This window comes from Protopterus annectens, chromosome 16.part0 (genome assembly GCF_019279795.1).
Source record: "Protopterus annectens isolate FY-2018-M chromosome 16.part0, PAN1.0, whole genome shotgun sequence".
Classification (NCBI taxonomy): Eukaryota; Metazoa; Chordata; order Ceratodontiformes; family Protopteridae; genus Protopterus; species Protopterus annectens.
This window is the reverse complement of record NC_056750.1, coordinates 517,742,015-517,762,409: the sequence shown is the minus strand read 5'-3', so window position 1 is coordinate 517,762,409 and position 20,395 is coordinate 517,742,015. Positions and strand designations below refer to the sequence as shown.

The 20,395-nt window shown below is 41.6% G+C and overlaps 1 protein-coding gene across 1 annotated transcript in view; it reads right to left on the bottom strand.

Moving 5' to 3' along the window:
* SPTAN1 (spectrin alpha, non-erythrocytic 1) overlaps positions 1-20,395 on the bottom strand; it is a gene marked incomplete in the record, with an annotated part of 2,849,969 nt that overhangs the window by 1,457,851 nt on the left and 1,371,723 nt on the right. Inside the window, 2 exon segments of the mRNA XM_044058813.1 lie at positions 2,881-3,025; positions 3,326-3,417. Coding sequence (XP_043914748.1) covers positions 2,881-3,025; positions 3,326-3,417 — 237 coding nt within the window.

The window sequence follows — 20,395 nt, the reverse complement described above, 5'->3', positions numbered from 1 at the left end:
TGCCCTTATTTGTTCATGGTGCAAGTACAGCTGTTCGTCCACATGTGATGATAATAAAAATTCTGTAGACTCACCATGCACTTTATATACTAAAGTGTGAATCGACTTATTAAACATTTTTAACCATACATGGACAAAAGTAGTTTAATTTCAAATTTTTAAAGCAGCATAAATATATAAAACCCAGTATGTTTGAACAGTTACCCATATCTTTCTTTAACTCTACTGGAATAAATGCCCTTCCTCTATGTGGGGCTTCCTGAAACACTCGTGATTCTGATTGGTCTTTGTCTTGAGCAGTATAAACGGTTACAGAAACAGTTAAAATGAAAGAAAACAAACTTAACAAGTACACCTGTAAACTACACTCCTTTCTTGTGCATAGAACTGAACATAAAGTGCTGGAATTCCACATTTTTTTCTTCTACCCCACCTATAATAACTTTGCTTTTCAAATAAGCCAACGTGCTGCTCCCATTGCGAAAACTTCATAATTCAAATGAAACGGGGTTTGGTTTGCGTTATGTCTTATGTGTATACAACTTGCTGATCAATGGTTATTGAAATCATACTCCTCAAATGTCTCCAATTTTTGCCCTAAGTATGCCATGTGTCCACACATCTCAATTTTCAGGAACATCCCTGATCTTCAGCTTAAATTCTGAATCTGCTTGGTTCCTCTTGAAGTGTGGGATTTTGTCGCATAACAGGCAATGATTATACTAACCCAACACATGATGCTAAATTATAACTATTGAGTTTTACTGTAAAGAAAATGGTTTAACACAAATACTGTTGGTCTATCAATTTCCATACTGAATACCACAAGTATCCCTCCCTATTTTTTATTACCCTAAATTTTTGATATAACAGATCGGGAGTTTCAGCTACATTTACTATAATATATGATTTTGTATACAATATATTGAGGATTGTAGTCAATGAATATTACACAGCGTCTTATTCTGCTAGCCAACTAAAGTCTACTCAAAGTATCCTAGCAGGTCTGGTGACTTTGTACCCAATTACTTCTGGATTTTAAAATGTAAAATTGAAATTTGCTGGGTAGAAAAAAAACTAAGTGTTCAGTGTAATAACAACAATGTTGCTAACCCATATGAATATCACCAGCCAAATGAATAAAAAAATATACTTTATTACACTTATTAAGCAACGGTAACTCCTTTATTTACAACCTTTCACTTCCTGCAGCTGGTAAAACCCCACTGATGTTTCAGGTTACCTAGGGGACAGAAACTGCCAGCTTACAGTTCTAGCATAGCACAGCAGCATAAAATATATCCAAACGTGTTCATGTCTCAAGCCAGCACAAGCCATTCTCTATTACAGGCAGTCAGGCGTGGGCTCATGGTGCTGACATCACCATGCACGCTCCTAGCGATACTTGATGGCATCAGCATTGTCAAAAAACAAATGTATATAAAGAAAAAAAAATCATGATTTAAAAGGGCCACTCTGGAATTCTTGGCACCCCATTATTTTAGCCTCAAAACCAGAGAATTCGGAGGAAATTGGTACGGTTGAGAGGTATGTGCCTAAGTGAACCTAACACTGCTTCTTAGTAGCTACCATCATATGTGCTACTGATTTCACATCCTAAATCAGGATATGGGAATTGAGGTTCAGATGGAACAAACTGCCCTGGTTCTACAATGGAAGGATCACCAAAGATGTTCCTAAGGAGTGGAAGGGAAAATGAATATGTCAGGGTCAAGGAAATATTAAAATAGTTGTGGAGCTCTACTCTTTAATCTTGAAAAATGTCCACTGAAGAAGAAGGGCAAAAAAAAGCATAAATGAATCTTACATCAGCTGATCTTCAACTCCCCCCCCCCCCCCCCATCACCACCACAGTTGTTAATGGTTGGGATTTCTTCTTCTATGGTGTCGCTCTCTCAGCAAAACTTTTGCATTCTCTACATCTCATGCTCAGAGGCATGTACACCTTCCCTCTACTTTATTGTTGTACATCAGGTCTAGGAAGTTACAGCCAGCCTACACCCTATAATTTAACCACCAAGAAACTAAGCATGTACAATTGAAAAAATGAACAAACAAGGGTCAGCACCATGGCACAGAGAGATAAGAGGGAGGGTGGCCTAATGGTTAAGGTGTTTGCCTTACAAACACAAGGTTCAGGGTTTGAGTCTCACAAGGGATAATTGGCTAGGCTTACAATGGCTTGCAAGGGCAGTTAGCCTAGTACTAACCTATGAACCTATAAAGCCTTAACTACTGCCCTGACAATCCGGGCTAGATTAGCTGCTCAATCATCTATCTGAGGCACTGGCAGGGAGGTATATGGGGGAAGGATATTTGTCACAGCATTCACTGCTGGGAGACGGGGTCCACAGAAGCAAATAGCCCTTTAATGTAAACAGGTGAACATAGGGTGACACCAAGTGGTAAGTCAAAAATGAAAAATATCCCCCAATGGAAGCAGTCAATGGCAGAATCTCCTTCGGCTTTGTGGTGGTACCAGTCTAAGAACAGAATGCATGGGGGGGCTTTACAAGAGGCTGGTAGACCAAGCAATGAACATGTAAAATGGAAGAAATGAAGCAGAAGGGAAACAAAAACATGTGCACTAAGTGGTCAGAATACATTTTGACCAAGATGAAGGATAGTAAAGACCTGAAATGCGTAGTGTTTAAGCTAAAGTAGCTTGTAAATAAGAAAAGTATTTCTTTGAATGGTTTGCATGTGTTTGCATCCTCAAAAGTACTTTACTGCATTACTTACTTAAAATGTCTGCAAATTTATATACATCTGAATTTCCACTGCTTCTGTAACAGCCTGACAGCATGACCTACTCCTGTTCTTTCACTACAAACAAATGACTAAAGAAGCATCACCTACCTTATCTCCTAATGCAGCAAGGTCTCTTTCAAAGCCCTCATGCTTGCGTTGCAAAGCCTGAACACTAGCCAGGTCATGCCCATAATTGTCAGTGTTCAAAGCCTGGTTCTTCTCCTCAATCCACTCTTTAGTCTCATCGGCATCCCTAAAATGGACAAAGAAAAAAAATTCAAGGAAAAGAAACAAACCTGGGAAAAGGATTCACTGGCAAATTTAGTTGACAGAACTTGCTCCTCAATAAAGTAGACCTTGGTAAAAATCTTAAAAAGTGAAGACAATGTGTCCTGAGAGACTTCAGAATGTTGTACTCCAGTATCAGATACAAACTTTCAGTCACTGCCAGTGTTTCCTACTGTTCAGAGATCAGCACTTCCTGTACTACCTTATATTTATAAAAAAGAAGAGATCAATACATGGAATGTCATTCTTTCAAATAGCTACTTGCCTGTGGAATCTCTGCACTTCATGGGCACTACCCAAAGACTGGCTTCGTTCCTCTGCTAGTTTCTGAAGGCTTCTCCAGCGTTCATTGAGTTCCTAAAAGAGAATGTGGACAATGAGATTATAATAAATAACGTGATAGTAGAAGATCCACTTGTCAAGCAGCAGGAAATTAAATGGTATGATGAATTTCCCAAATGCAGATGCCTGGAAAAGCATGCAAATTATGAGGTTATAATTAGAATTACCTAGGAGTAATTCCATACAATTCTGAAATACTGGTAAACTGTATAATTTAAGGGGGAAGTGGGTTGGCCACTGACCCATTTCAGCTATGATTCAAGCCACAAAGACAGAGATACATTCAAACTATGGACAATTTAATGTAGCCATTGTGAAGCAAATTAGTCACCTGCATTTAGGAGACTGAAGAAAACTGGAGAACTAAGGAAATCCTACAGACACATCAGGAGATGAAGAAAACAAATGTACCAATAAAATTAGTTCTGTTATCACCAAGATCTACACACATTCATTTTTTAACCAAGAATATTAAGTTAAACACTTATTAATTTCTTTGGGAAAAAAAAACTCTGGAAAGCTGAGCAAATACATGTGGAAACAGAGTTGGCAATACAAAGATAAGGCACATTAGGACTTGAGGCTAAGCAAGACAGACTAAAATGGCAAAAGAAGGCAAGGTCTTACTGACTTGAAAACTAATCTCCAAGCCTGTCAAAAGTGAGTGTGTCTGTATATGTGTGTGTGTGTGTGTGTGTGTGTGTGTGTGTGTGTGTGTGTGTGTGTGTGTGTGTGTGTGTGTGCGCACGCGTGGGGGTGGGGGCAGCATTAAAGTGGGGTGGGGCAGTAGAAGGCCAACAACCATTAACATGGTTCTTATTACGGCCAAAGCCAACCAAGATGGATAGTACTTCAAGAATAGGACCACTTGTAAAGTGATTGTGGAAGAAAACCTGAAAGGTGTTAACAGTAGAACTGAGAAAAAGAATAAGGTCAGTAAACTGGCGCTGGACCCTGATGACGGCTTAAAGATCATGTGCAAAGTGTTTTCTTTCTGCAGTACGTAAAGAGGGCTTCCCGATTCTGAAATATATATATATATATATATATATATATATATATATACACACACACACACACATACACATTTTTTTTATTTAGTTTCTTTACCAAGTTATTTTAAGCTTAATAAACTTGTTTATAATTCCTGTATATTGCATAACAAGATACTTCCTGATTCTGAGTCATGTGGTCACGTAAAATGTATGATGCAGCAGGGTGGTAAACTATAGGTATGCTTTCTGTAGTCTGCAGCAGATTTCAACACAAAGTAACAGAGTGCAGCACAAGCAATCGGTCAAATCAGGGAATCAGACAAATCAATAACTAGTGTATTTACATTCAATGACAAAGAAACAAAAACCTGGAAACAGATAAGATTCCTAGTCAAGTGTATAACATTTGGTTTAAGTGTAATAACACTGTGATAAATACACCTCTTTTTAGCTGGCATGGGCTTGTTACAAGGCCGACTCGGTTCTGAGGACAGAACAGACACCCATCAGTAAGGAATGAATGAAGATTAACAACATCAGAAGCATAATTACAACAAAAAGAAGTGGTAAAAAACATTTGCACATGATCTTTAAGGATGGGCACAACTGACTCGGACACTACAAGGAAAGAGAATAGCAGGTTGATGTACATGTTCAGGAGAAGGTACAAAATAAAAAGGTGACCATCATAAAATATCTCAAACTACCCGCAGTAAGCTGGCCAGTGCCCACATCCAAAAGGAAAAATGGGAGGAGCTTCACAATGAGACTAGCACAAGAGAGTCATTCAACTGGTGCAGAAAGATGGTACAAAGGGTAACATTCTCAACTTATCCCAAACAATATTAAGTGGTGCAAAAGAAAAATCATTGCTAGCAAGAATGTCTACACCCATGGAATGGTTCACTACAGAAGCAGGAGATGAAAACAGAGAAGGGCGAGCATGTTGGATTACAGAAAGTAAAGACTACAGACAAATTAGGTGGGTGGTCAGGAAGGAGCTAGAGAACGTACAAACTTTTGTTTTATTTAGGTAACCTGAAATTTATAAGTGAACTTAAGTATTTCTGATATAAACTGCTGTAAACACACTTAAGCTGCAGTATTTGCTCACTGAGAGTCGTCAGGCTGGCACATTAGCACAGTACTCTGATTAAAAATGAGCTGTATCCCCACAATTCCCTTCTCTCCTGTGACCTTGACATTTTAATGCTACCACTGGTATTCCAGTACTAGCCAACCAGACAAAGTACAGTTTTGTACCTACCATAAATGCAGATGTTCGAGTGTACACCCTGCTGCAGTCATCACACTTGGATTATCCTGTCATCAGGCGGTCCCGCAGTCGGCCGGAATTCCAAAGTCTTTGTCTGGTGTTGGTTGCTGTCGCTTCTTCCCTGACGCCAGTGCGCCAGGGGTATATATAATGCATCCAATGCCATTTTCTTCAGTTTTTCTTGCCCCAGATGTCAGGTGCCCCCAAAAAGGTGGTGAGTAATTAGTACCAATTTAAGAAAATTTAGCACAAACACAAAATCCCTCCAGCTATAAGCAAATACATCAGGAAGGTATTGTAAAGATTTAGCCAGTTAGATCAGAGGGGATGGAGGGAGGGTAACCTGGACTGCAGCAGGGTGTACACACGAACATCTACATTTATGGTAGGTACAAAACTGTACTATGTTCATCGTGTTACCCTGCTGCAGTCATCACACTTGGGTAGAATCCCAAAGCTAAGGATGGGTGGAGGAGTCAAAGAGGGTTAGAGGAGGCTAGAAGGCCCAGCAGAACTGCAGTGGCGAAGCCAGCTCTAGTCTTAGAGTAAAGTGGTAAGTGATAGTGTTTGGTAAAGGTGTGTACTGAACTCCAAGTTGCAGCTTCCAAAATGTCCCTGGTTGGAACCCCACTGAGGAAGGCTGTAGATGTAGCTGTTTCCCTGGTAGAGTGGGGCCTTATGGTAGCAGGAACTGGTTTTCCATGATGGGTATAGCAAAAACGAATGCAATGTCCTATCCATTTGGAAATGGTTTGTTTTGATATAGCCTTCGCTTGCGAAGCTGTAGCATAGGATACAAAGAGCTGGTCAGATTTTCTGAAAACCTTAGTTTTATCCAAGTAGTAATGAAGTTGCCTGTGAATGTCCAAGGAATGCAGGAGTCTTTCTCCTTTATTCTGTGGATTTGAGAAGAAGGTGGGTAAGTGGATGGTTTGATTTAAAGCCACACTGGAAACCACCTTAGGCATGAAGGAAGGATTAGTTCATAGAGAAACTCTGTCTTGATGGAAAATGAGGAAAGGTTCCACTGCCATTAGTGCCTGCAGCTCTGAGACTCTTCTGGCTGAAGTTATTGCTAGCAGCAGGGCAGTCTTCCATGATATAAACTGTAGATCAGCAGAGAAAGCTGGTTCAAAGGGAGGTAGCGTAAGTTTTTCCAGAACAAAATTGAGGTCCCATATTGGTGTAGGCGCTCTCCTGGGGGACCTAATGTTTTTTGCCCCTCTGAGGAACTGCCTTAGAAGTAGATGTGAAAATAAGGGTGGATCCGTGTTGTAGTGGGCTGAAATAGCTGATGCGTGGATTTTAATGGAAGGAAAAGAAAGTCCTTTGTGCAACATCTCAGTTAAATACTGTAGAATCTGAGGCATGTGAGGCTGAAGTGTATTTTGGCCTTTAGCTTGGTTCCAGGCGCAAAACCTTTTCCATTTGTCAAAGTAGGCCTTCCTGGTGCTGGGCCTCCTAGCTTCCAGAATAACATCCATAACTGCTTGGGAAAGAGGAGCTGGCTGGGTGCTTAGGTGACTTGCCATGCAGCCAGATTTAAGGTTTTGAGCTGGCTGTGTGGAATCTGATTGTTTTGCTGTGTGAGCAAATGGGCAATTTGTGGTAAAATCCAAGGTGGGCCCTGGGTCATATTCCTTAATAGTGGGTACCAGTGCTGGCGTGGCCAGTCTGGGGCTATGAGTATCAGTCGTGGTCCCTCCTTTCTGACTTTCAAAAGCACCTTTGTGAGAAGAGGCAATGGAGGGAAGGCATATACTGTCAGGTTTTTCCAACTGAATAAGAGTGCGTCCACTTTCCAAGCTTGATGGTGAAGTGTCCTTGTACAAAATTTTGTTGGCTGATAGTTTTGGGGACTGGCAAACAGGTCTATGTGTGGGAGGCCCCATTTTTGAGTTATCATTGCAAATACTTGTGGATCCAGTTTCCACTCGTGGGGATCCATGATGTTTCTGCTGAGGTCGTCTGCCAATGTGTTTTTTTCCTGGCAGGAATTGAGCTTGCAACTGAACTTGGTAAGCCAGTGCTGTGTTCCACAAGGTCACTGCTTGCCTGCATAGAGGGTAGGAGTGTGTACCCCCTTATTTGTTTATGTACCACATTACTGTGGTGTTGTCCGTCCTTATTGTAAGTTGTCCTGGATGTAATAGGTTCTTGAAGGCTGTCAGAGCATTCTGTACAGCTAGCATCTTTTTTTGATTTATGTGCAGATTCCTTTGATCTGCAGTCCATATGCCTTGAACGCACTGTCCTGCCATGTGTGCCCACCAGGCGTAGTCTGATGCATCTGTTGTCATAGTTTGCCTGGCTGGGGGCAAGGTGAAAAGCTGACCCTTGTTGAGGTGACATGCCTGTGACCACCATAGAAACTCTTGTTGTAGGCAGGGAATGAGAGATATCATTGTGTCCAAGCTGTAGCTGTGTTGAGACCATACGCTTTTTAGGTACCACTGTAATTTCCTCATATGCAGCTTTGCAAATGGTATTAGTAGTATGCAAGATGCCATGAAGCCCAAGGCCTGCAGAATTTTTCTTGCAGGGAGTTGGGTCTTTGTTGCCATTGTTTTGAAATATTGAGTCAGTTGTAGTTGGTTGTCTGGCGTCAGATAAGCCTTCTGGGCCGTTGTATTCAAGCTGGCACCCAGGAATGTCATATTTTGTGACGGGACTAGTTTTGACTTCTTTTCGTTTACTGTGTACCCCAGGCAACTTAGAAGATGTTTTACAAAAGCCAGATGTTGTAAGAGGATGTCTTTGCTTTCTGCTTGGATGAGGCAGTCGTCCAGGTATGGGTATATATGAATTCCTCTTTGTCTGCAGTATGCAATTACTGGTGCCAGGCATTTTGTGAAGACCCTGGGCACAGTGGATAAGCCAAAGGGCAGTGTAGAGAAATGGTAATGGGTTGAACCTGCAATGAAACGGAGGTATCTTCTGCAATTTTGTCTGATAGGGACATGCAGGTATGCCTCCTTGAGGTCCAACGTTACTAGCCATGCTTTCTTGCCCAACATGGGAAGAAGCTGCTGTAGTGTTAGCATCTTGAATTTGGGTACTTGTAAGAAGGTGTTTAGAATTGAAAGGTCCAGAATTGGTCTCCAGGCATTGTCCTTTCTGGGGACTAGAAAGAGTCTTGAGTAAAATCCTTGGCCTTGCTCCCATGTAGGTACCAGTTGAATGGCTCTCATGTCCATGAGAGCTGTAATTTGTTTTTGTGCCTCTGCCCATTGATTTTGTGTCAGGTTTGGCATTCCTCTTTTCAGTGGCAAGGTGTGGAAATGGAATCTGTATCCTCGTGAAATTATGTCTAGGACCCATTTGTCCTTTGTGACAATGTGCCAGTTGTCTGAAAAAAGTGCGAGTTTTCCTCCCAAGGGAGCTGCCAAGAGAGTGTTGCTTGGCCAGATGAGGTGTAAGTCATTGAATTTGCCTTCTAGTAGTTTAGGGCCTGTCTTCTCCTCCCTTCTGTGTTGCAGTGCCCCATTGTCGAGATTTGTATTGGGCTTGTGGTTGCCCTCTGCCTCTTGGACGTCTGTATTTACCCCTCTGTGGTCTGTCAGGAGCTGGAAAGGACCATTTTTTTTTGTTGGCCAATTTCTGCTGAAGCGAGGGGGCTGTACCTGTAGAAAATCTTTGACTGTCTGCATAGATCTTGCCTTATCCTCCATTTTCTTTAAGACTTCTTCTGCTTTAACTCCAAATAGGACATCCTGCTGTAAGGGAGCATCTAGAAGCTTTGCTTTAACATGATCAGGCAGAGTTTGTTCCTTTAACCAAGCATGCCTACGTATAACAGACCCAGTGACAGCTGCTCTGCAAGAAGCCTCTAAAGAATCAAACCCACATTCTAAAGTATGTTTGCCCACCTGTTCAGTTGCATGCAACAGATCCTGCATTTCTTTCAATTCAGACTGTTGAGGGAGTTAACTGAGACATTAGAAATTGCTGATATTTTAGCATGTGAAATTGGCAATTTAGTGCTCTCATAGCTAGAGTGGCTGAGGTGTAAACCTTTTTCCCCCCACCTTCACTCCAGTGCTCTGGAGTCCCTTTCAGAGGGTACAGGATTTTTTGCCATAGAAGCCTTAGCCCCTTTGGGACCCTGGAAGATAGTCTCTGGATCAGCAACAGGGCTTTTATAAAGGAATTTGTGGGAGTCACGCACTCTATAGTATCTGTCTGGTTTGGCTGGAGCAGGAGGCAGAGAATCTGGGTTCAAACTAGATTCTAAGTAAACATCATCCACAATGTCTAAAACTGGGGGGATGGCAAGAGGTCTGTGCTGGGGGAGTAAAAGAAACTCTCTGAGCCTTTAATTTGAGTCAGAGTAGTCCTGACCTTCCCAGTGAAAATGTTCCCTCATAGTGTGTAAAGTTTCCCCAAAGGAGTAGTCTTCAGGGGGAGAAGCTGAGGGAATAGAATCTTCAGGATCAGAATCTTCATAAGGGGAAAAAGAGTAATCTTGGTCCTCAGAGGAGCCTGAGGATATAGACACTTGATCAGAGGAGGCATAATCTTCCTCTTGTCTAGGCCTTTTGTCGGGTGGGGGTTGGGAACACCTGATTAAAGAGATCAAATCTTCCGCCATTTTAAGCATCTGTTTCTTAGGCATGGGGCCTTGAACTGGAGACTGAAGTGCAGTCTTTTTTGGTTTAATAGGAGTCTTACGCTTAGGATATGTTTTTTATGGTGAGTGTCGTCGGTCTGAAGACACCTTCAGAAACCGAAGGTGTTTCCGCAGCACCGACATCTCTTTCTGCAGTGTCGTCGGTAGGGGCTAAACAAAATGGCTGCGTCGGCCTAGCACTCTCTGCCAAAGGCTCCGAAGCGGTCTCTGGTTCCAAATCTGCGGTAGCCAGGGGCTGTGTAGGAGCCTCACTGAAGATCGGAGACCGGCCCAGCAGAGGCCTCGGAGTCAGGCTTGGGTCTAGGCTGCCTGTCCTTATCCTTGCGTTTTTTGTGCACGCCGGTAGTCGGTTGCTCAGACGGCATTGTGTAGTCAAATTTTCTACCGAAGTAGTGTCGTGCGAAATCAAAGCGTCTTTTTATAGTACGCTTATTGTACCTAGCACAAAAACGACAACAGTGACGTCGTGGTCTGGGCCTAGGCAAGGTATGCAGTAAGAATGAACATCCTTATGAGGTATTTGCTTCCCACAAGAAATACAATTGTTAACTTTTTCTGACATCGGTCTGAGGAAAGAAAAGTTTCCCCAACGGGGTACTTAGCTTTATTGAAGACTTCGGATCTGAAATTCGACTTCGAAAATCTCAGGAGTCGGCCGAACGGCACTTGCGAACTGCTTCTGCTTCGGGCACCGCGCGGCAAGAAAGACTTAAGAAAATGGCGTTGGATGCATTATATATACCCCTGCCGCACGGACGTCAGGGAAGAAGCGACAGCAACCGACGCCGGACCAAGACTTTGGAATTCCGGCTGACTGCGGGACCACCTGACGACAGGATAACCCAAGTGTGATGACTGCAGCAGGGTAACACGACGAACATCTAGGTGTTTTCAGTGAGCCCAGCAGACCACATGCTAACTGTAAAGGCCTCCGCCTCCCAATATGCTCAAACACTCACCTTAATACCCCAAGACAGGGAAGGTCTGATCAAACCCATTCTACCCACAAAGACCCTTCTCAAGAGTTTACTATATTTACAGAAGAAGCCCGCTACTACCTCATTTCAACTACTACCATTACATTTTAAGTGGTTTTACCTTAAAATACACTCTGGTTATATGATGGTTTAAACAGTACATGTCTTTTACTCTACATAACCTCACATCTCCCACATCTGCATTCAGATTTCCAAAGAATGATCTCAAGCCACATTCTCTTTCATCTACTTCCCCCTATATTAGCTGCTTAAACATGTTGATATTCCTTCAACGTCTATCAAATCTTTAATCCCTTGCTATATTTTATCCATTTTTAAGTCACTTCACTTCCTTCCTTCCTCTTATCTACTCCACTACACTACTGTACCTTGTAGCTCTGACACTGTCTTCACCCAGGATGTCCCCACAACCTTTACCACACCGCTTATTTTTGCGAGGAACTCCTCTGTTAACCCATCATAACAATCAAAACATGGAGCCTTCCTAAAATCACTCTCTCTTAAGACAAGAACTCTGTCACTGCAGAACTCAATAAATCTTAGCTTTAAACAAGAAATTTGCAATCGCCTCCTGAAGGTCAATGTTTTATGCCTGGTAACTTTTTTTAGGGGGGGGGGGGGTGGCAGTTCCTTTATTTTCACAGCATGACATCTTTCTTGGAGACTTCAGTACTGTCTGTCAATTAAACCCAATGAACTACTCAGCGCCTTCCTCATATACAGCGAAGAGGCTGCCACAAAAATACTATAAGCACATGAATTACATGAGAAAAAAAAAATGCAATACTGGCTGCTGTTCTAACAAAATGACCCTTATCTATTCTCTTCCCGCTACAAGGCCCAACCCTGCAATTATAGTACACATGTTCACGATTACTAATAATCCTCTTCAATTACACATGAACCCATTTTGACAAACTACTGCCCTGTTTTTAACAACCTTCTCCTCTGAACACCAAGATTCATGGCCCATTCCTTATCTTCTGGAGCTTTATAAATTACATGCTTGCTTGTTAACTCTGGCATCTATACCAATTCAGGGGAAAGCTGATACAGCACTAAATGCTTTTGTTAGTCTAATTTTACCAGATGAAAACACTTCTTCCTTAAGACCAGCAAATCTGTCAAGACATCTCAACTCAGACCAAATTCACAGCATACTTGTACACAAAGAAATTTTGTACAGGCTACTTACAAGTTTAGCACAGCAGGAGGTGCCCAAACACAGGGATCACTGCTGCAGTATCATTTATCACACACAAAATTTAGTTGCAGGCAGACATACGTCCATCCAGCCTGACTTCCTAAACTCTGAAAGACCTCAGTACAGACTGGTCCCTTCCCAATGCAATGACCACCACACCAGGAACACAACATCAGGCGGAAAAGGGAAAGTAACATGTGCCATCTTATTTGGGGGTGTGTGTGTGTGTGTGTGTGTGTGTGTGTGTGTGTGTGTGTGCGTGTGTGTGTATTCAAACAAAAGGACAGCTTGAACACAGCAAAAGTGCCTGTGGAGAAAAACGTCAGCCAATTTTAAAGTGTTAATGACTCAGCTACCTAATCAAAAAAAATTGGGAGGGGAGTAGAAGTCAGGAAGGAAAGAACCCCCCACCTCTGGGGTCTCGTAGACCAGTGTGAGATGGGGTGGCATTTAGAGGGTAGGAAACAAAGGAAAACTGATCTCTGTAATCAGATATCTACTGCACCGGTGGGTTAACCACAGTTCTGCTTTGTTCATCAAGGACATCACTACAGCAGTTATTCTTCATAAATGGCAAGAGTAGTAAAGCAGTAGTTACCTAGCCCACAAGCCCAGCACATCCTGCAGGACTACAGTGGCAAGTGCAACCTTAATTTCTAGAATAAGCACCGATCTCAACATGAGGAAAACTGATCTCTGTAATCAGATATCTACTGCACCGGTGGGTTAACCACAGTTCTGCTTTGTTCATCAAGGACATCACTACAGCAGTTATTCTTCATAAATGGCAAGAGTAGTAAAGCAGTAGTTACCTAGCCCACAAGCCCAGCACATCCTGCAGGACTACAGTGGCAAGTGCAACCTTAATTTCTAGAATAAGCACCGATCTCAACATTGTCTTAAAAGTTATGGAAGAAGTCCAAGTGGCTGCATCAAAAGTACTTCAGAATGATATACAAAGTTGCTGTAGTGAATGCTTCTCTATTAGAATGAGCTTTTTACATGAACGCACAAAGACTTTTCCCATGGTAATGTTGTGTCTTTCGGCTTTTCCCGGTTAGGGGTCGCCACAGCGGAACTCTGGTCCGCTAATGATTGGCAGTAGATTTTTACGTGCCGAGTTGCCGGCCCTGACGCACAACCTTCAGCGAAGGTACGCCCATTCACGCACGTCTCCACACAGAAGACGCTCTAGCTGAGAATTGAACAGGACAACGTCTTACTGTGAGGTGACAACGCTACTGCAGCACCACCACCGCAGTCAAATGTTTAGAAAGTATTTGCTCTGACACTGGTATGACATGTTTCACTGAATCATAGGAAACAGTCAAAATTCCTGGTCAGACAGTATCTGAACTAGATTGGCAGCTAAATGGCATGGTGGAAAACAATTGTAGAACCACTTCTGGTGTAAAGGAGGAATTGCTCCTTGGAGGCATCATGTCATAGACAGTTTAAGACTCAAATGTCACTGCAGACTACAACTTTAACATTCTACAGGCAAGTGTGAAAACCACCAAAAACAGTTTCTTTAGACAATAATTTTATGGAAAAGGAATTGGCTGGTTAAAAATATAACAAAGCTTGCTCCTCAATACCACTACTAAGGTCTTAAGAGTAGAACAACTAATTTCCAAGGAGGTCTCAGAGTACCCTTTCAAGAATAATTCAACTCACAGATGTTGACGAATCCATGGAAAAAAACACTATGGCACAGGATTTTTTTACAGTCAAATTCGAATATATTCACAGAACCTTTGCCTGTGTACACATGTTGTATACTTCACTGCCAATGTCTTTTTAACGCTTTACTGATGTCATACATGGAAACCTTTCTACAGAAAGCACATTCATTCAAGCACTGTCTCAGTGGAAGTAATATACCTACTGCTGTCCATAACAACCAGGGGCTCACATTTTATCTGCTTTCATTACTTAACGTTTTGCTGTGACAAATTTCCTTTGAGAGCTGTTTCTCTAGCCCTTTAAAGGCTGCAATACTTTTTCTTTCGGAGACCTTTATAAAGAAATGTCTAACTTCTTGTTTATACTGGTGACACCTCGGAACCAGCATCCAGCTGTAACCAATGGCACCAGGGAACCAGCATCCAGCTGCAACATAGATGCAGAATCTGTTGAAGCTTGGAACACAGAATTCACCACATCACTAAGTCTCCAGAGGGGGGTTGGCAGGTGACAGTACAAACAAAACAGACATCCAACCTGGTACTTTACCAGAATGGACTACCATAAAGCAGGCACCATCAGTCCTCTGTAGGACTTCAGGAGTTTCTGTGACCCAACAGACTCTGCCCGCTTCCTTCGTAATTGCTTTTTCTTCTCCACTCTTCTATGCTGCGAGGCTGAGTTTTCAGACTCGCAAGGAAACTGCATCTCCACTGAAGTGACACACAAAATGCCCTTCTGACTTGCAGAAAGGAACTTTTGTTTCTTGATAAAGGCTCTAAATGTACTTACTGCTCTGGAAGTCATCCGTTGAGACTAATGGAAGGCTACCAAGTGAAGTGATGCAGTAAATGAAGACAAAAGATGTGGACTAAGCTTCGTTTTCCAGTTTATGTTTTCTGACAAGGAAGGGGACCAGCAAGTACCTAAGATGCCCAAAGCCCTGGAAGTCCGACTGTATGAGTGGATGGCTACCTGTGGCTAAATACCATCTGTGATGAATGACACTGCCGCAGTGATCCCTATGACAAACATCAAACTTAACTAAGGATTCTAGGAAGAACTACAAGCTATTTTTTCTAAGCTCCTGTCATCCCTTTACCTAACCTTGCATTCTGACCAAACTCGCACAAACCTTACCTGTTTAACACCTGGTTCTAGCTCCATCCTTCCCATTTAAACTAGTCATTATAAATACCACAAACATCATAAGCAAATTTCCTCTAGGAGTTGATGGCTTCTAACCAAAGTTTTTAAAAGCCTGCCAATAGCTTGAGGTGTATTCCACCAACTCACATTAACATTTAAATTTAAATGGAATAATCCCCTCTCACGTCATTTCCACCCCCAAATCACATCTGGGACTTCAACTACCCTCACTCCCATTTCCCTTCTACTTACCTTGAGTATTAAAAACCTCATAAAATTAGCCTACAGCAAAATTATGCAATACCTTAACTCAAATCCTTTAATGCAAGACTCACAACATGGTTTCGCAAAAAGGTTACAGTATCTTGACCGCCTCACAACAACTATAACAATATGGTTGGTGCTGATTTTACTAGAACATTCTTTGATGACCTCAGCAATGCACCTGAATTTGACTTGGCCCCTTTTCTTATCTCATATCATAGCATAATAGTCTGAAGAGTTCTAAAGTTGTCTTTCACACATCTGTGCAACATTTCAAATAGGTTAATAGTTCATCATTAGTTCACTAAACCCTTTGAATGTCATAAAAATGCTCCTCAGGGTTCTGTTCTATGTCCCTTCTACTCTCCATCTTCTGGAATGCTAGTCTTACAAACCAAAAACACAGAACATCTTCTGCAGCACTGCTGACACAGTCCTAGTTAACAGCGAAACATATGCCTGACATTAGCTTCTTAACTTCTTGAATTTCTAACTACAGTTTAACTTAGACATAACTTTCAAATAACATCAGTTTAACTTAGACATGATTTTCTAATAACGCAGAAATAAACAACTCACCATCAACTCAAATGAAGACTGAAGTAGCCTGCTTCTTGGTAAAGAGAAATGGAGTCTGACTATTACCCAGACAGCTAGGGTTGAGCAACAGTGAAGAAAGGAAGCATTACCTGTTCACATCTCCATGGGGTGAGGGAGAAAACAGACTGTTTTGCAGTCACATAAGCTGCCCCTGGCAGTGGCCAGAGACATGACAGAAACATCTGCATGCAAAAGGTAGGAGGCAGCACTGCTTATGTTATTTTCACACTATGTCCACTGCATACCCACCCCTTCAGCACTACTAGGCAATGTACAGAGGAGAAATGATTACATCTGAAAACAAAATGCTCTGACAGCTGCCTGGATTAAGGCCACACTATGGACAAGCTCACACCTTACTGACGCTGCCCATTTATTTTCACTGTAAATGCAGAAGTAAAAGAAGTTTCCCCAATATGGTACTTATCAATTTCCAAAACCAGGACAAACCATGAAAGAAGACAGTCAATTTCTGTGATGCTGCAAACACGACTCGTACATATCAAAATACAGCAAGAAAGTTCTACGAAAGCACAGGCAGATGCTGGCTTTACACATGGAATATTCTGACATCTCGCAAGAATATCTACTATCCCTAATTGGAAGAGTTCTGAGCTCTGGTAGTCAGGTAGGATGAACAGGGATATTTGTAGCCAAATCCCAACAGTTAAGACTATTGCCACAATAATCTAACAATCATTATCTAAAGTTAAGCTCTCTGGAATGTCCAACAAGAAGGTTCACAAAACCAACATGTAGACAATCTTCTTGCCTCCAGTGCACCTATGAAACCAGTTCAAGCTGTCAAGTACCTAGCTGTTCTTGTAAAGCAAAGCTTCTGGTTTCTCCCTCTTGTAAGCATGGCTCAGGCAAAGCTATCTTCTACACTTCAAGCCTGATACAGGATTATACTTTTTTCACCCCATGCCCTTGGGAAGAGGCTGCTTATACCTACCTAAAAATATGCCACCCTTTATTCTCACTTGGAAAAGCTGCCAGTTCTTTGGTACCCCCCCCCCCCGAACTGGCAGTTTCTTAAAGCAACTGCTTATCCATTCTTTACAGCTCCTTCATTTCCAGCTGTTATTATTTCCATGCACCTAGATCTTGGCCACTGCCACAGCTCAACAACACTCTCAAATTGAAACCATTCATCACACACCTTTGTTTCTCTACTACTGATGTTAATGTCTTTACAATGCATACCACATATTCTGTTCCAAACGTAAAGCTTTCTCATATCTTGATGTGACGTCCCCTCTCTGGGCCACTAATAAAGGAGCCTGAATGAATCCTCACCATTGGCATTGGAGAGGGACATTCACTTGGAGCAAAAATGGATACACCCAGTACTTCCAGAAGCAGCTCACTGTATCAAGCAAAATTTCCCTTAAGAGCACCCACGGAACACACTAATTCCAGGGTTGGTTTTCCCTCTCTCTCTCCAGATCCCCAATAAAACTCCCCACAAGCACAGTAGCTATACAGTTGAGTCTTCAGCTGAGTGCCCAAGCAAAGTCCTCCACCATTCTCTCTTTGAAACCAGTGTTTCATGTCCATCTTCCAAGCAGCTGACACACACTTAGATTTGATTTTCATACAAAGACACACACACACAGACATACACACCTGGGAAAGGCTGGCACAGATTTACTAGCTATGCACCCTTCTGCCCAGACTATATGGTAGTTACACTGTCAGCAGAAACTCCAAAAGCTTGCTACTCTAAGGCTCTTACAAGGGTACCCAATTATAGACAGTAAAATTAATACAAATGACAGTGTCTGGCTAATGCACTAAGGCTTTCAGGAGTGGCCACGGAGTCACCAAATAGGCATAAGCACTCTCAAAGGTTAAATATTCTCTAACAAACTAGCCACAATGAAAAGTTGAAATATATTTAATAATAAATAATAAAAGAACATGAAGATAGTAAATATCTATTCACAGTAAACACCATTTCAATCGCAGGAAATATTAAAATACAGATGAATAGATTCACACAGAAAAACAGTACTTAACTAATCCCACTATATTTTCCTGACTGAAAGAATTGCTATCCCCTGGTTCACTTATTAGAGCAAGACAAGATTTAGTATGTGAGGAGTCCTTCCTTGTCAGGTTCCAAAAACAGAGTGCCATGAGACTTCAGTCTCAGCTAGTATTAAAACATTATTTTTGTTTGAGATGACAGAATGACATCACATACATCTGGTCATCTGACTTCTGGTCCCCATGCTAACCTCCCCCCTTGGCTAGGAACTGCCAGAATTTAGCAGGTGTGTTAATATACATACATCAAGTTTTGCTTAAGTTTACTGCAGCATCTGGAAGCTGTAAAACAATTTTAACACTTCTGTTCTTTCTACAGAGACTAGCAAACCATACGTTGTACAAACATTGCCTCTCCGGCTTCATTCAAAACATTGAGATAACATATTTATGGCCTAGGCCCAGTAATTTAATTTCAGAACATTTTTCAAAGACAGCTGCAGCTAGACTGTGATTAACCTCTTCTCTTCCAGTATCCTCTGTTAGAACATATTTATTTCAACAGTTACAATACATACATTTAATCAATTACTACATGCATGTATATTTCTTTTCTGTACAGCAAGACACACTGCTGATACATGTTCAACACAAGCAAACCTCACAAATACATTTTCAGCACAAGCATCTGTGCAAATCAGTTTGATATACAAATGACATATAATTCTTTACAAAATTCAAGCTACTTGTGCTAGCACATGTTGCACATCCACTGCTTTACTTCTCCTGAAATAGCTGGCAATACCTCACATCACCCTTCACTCAAAATCTTGAATTTTATTCTATGCAATCACTTAAGACATACCTCTTCTCCCTCCTAAGATGCCACATATACAAAGGCATAAATAGGGATATATGCACCCCTGGAAGGTAAAAATGATGGAGGAAAGGCAGAGGAGACAACTCTGGGAAGAAATAACTCATTAGTCCTCAAAGACGCAACATTTCAAGCAAACTATGTCTTGACAATTAAATGCCCAAAGATGACAAATCTGTTTGGCACACGTAACAGTCTTCCAAAAGACAAGTGTAAAGCCTGTAAAACCAATAGAATGACAGTAAAACAGTAATAACTTCAATCATGAAATACTAGTAGTCCAAAGTCCTTCAGAGGCAGACAGAGACAGACAGCTTCCTTTCAAAACTGTAAAATCCAACCATACTGAGTCTGAGAGGTCTTATCTTCCACAAAGTCATGACAAACTAAGATGGCAAAAAAATGCACCTCCTTGATACAACTACAAACATGTGTTTCAGGTAATAAACAGAGCGCCTCTAGTTCAGCAAATGATTAGAAAGGTAACACTTCACATAAATGGAGAACCATTTCCATTTTGCAACATACAAAAACTATATGAAAGCATTCCAGGCCACTTTTAAGACAGCAAAAATGTCTTCAGGATAGTCTGGTAAGATCAACTTTACGGAAAAAGCATAGTTCTAGGAAAGAGATGGTCATTCATCTTGGCAAAATGTGGCAGAACCTTCAGATCCCCGATGGTCTCCAGACTGGAAGCTAAATGGTGTGAAACCAGATCATACTGTGCCATGAATGTGTGACCAGCATGATCTCAGTCCTTTCACTCAGAATCTGATGTGCAGAGACAGTATTAGAAATAATTCTGCACTGAAGAACGTATATGTGTGATTAACAAGGACATATCCACTCTCCATATCACTCAATAATAAAAGCATAATCATATGTTATAAACAAACTGAACTTATGTTATAAACAGACTGAGCTCTAGTTACTACTCTATGCCACTGCTGCAATGAAAAAACACAGAAAACTTTAATAGTGGCTTAATGAATCTGCATTGATATCAGACTCCCTGGAATGTGGAATACTACCATAAACACCCACACTTAGGGCACACTCCAAAAACTGCATAGTTTCTTGGCAAGGTCAGAAAGAGCACATATTCTGTTCCTCTAAATTAACCAGGACCATTCTAGATTTCGCAACTTTCCCCCCAGAGAACAACCCACTGCATGTGCAACTGCTTCTCAAAGAGATTTTCTAGTTCCATAGTCCATGAGCTTAAACAGGAGTAAGCTCTCCACCACAACGAAGATGTGACACTACAAGTCAGACTTCAGAGGCAGTAACAGGATGACAAAAACCCAAGGCAGGCTTCC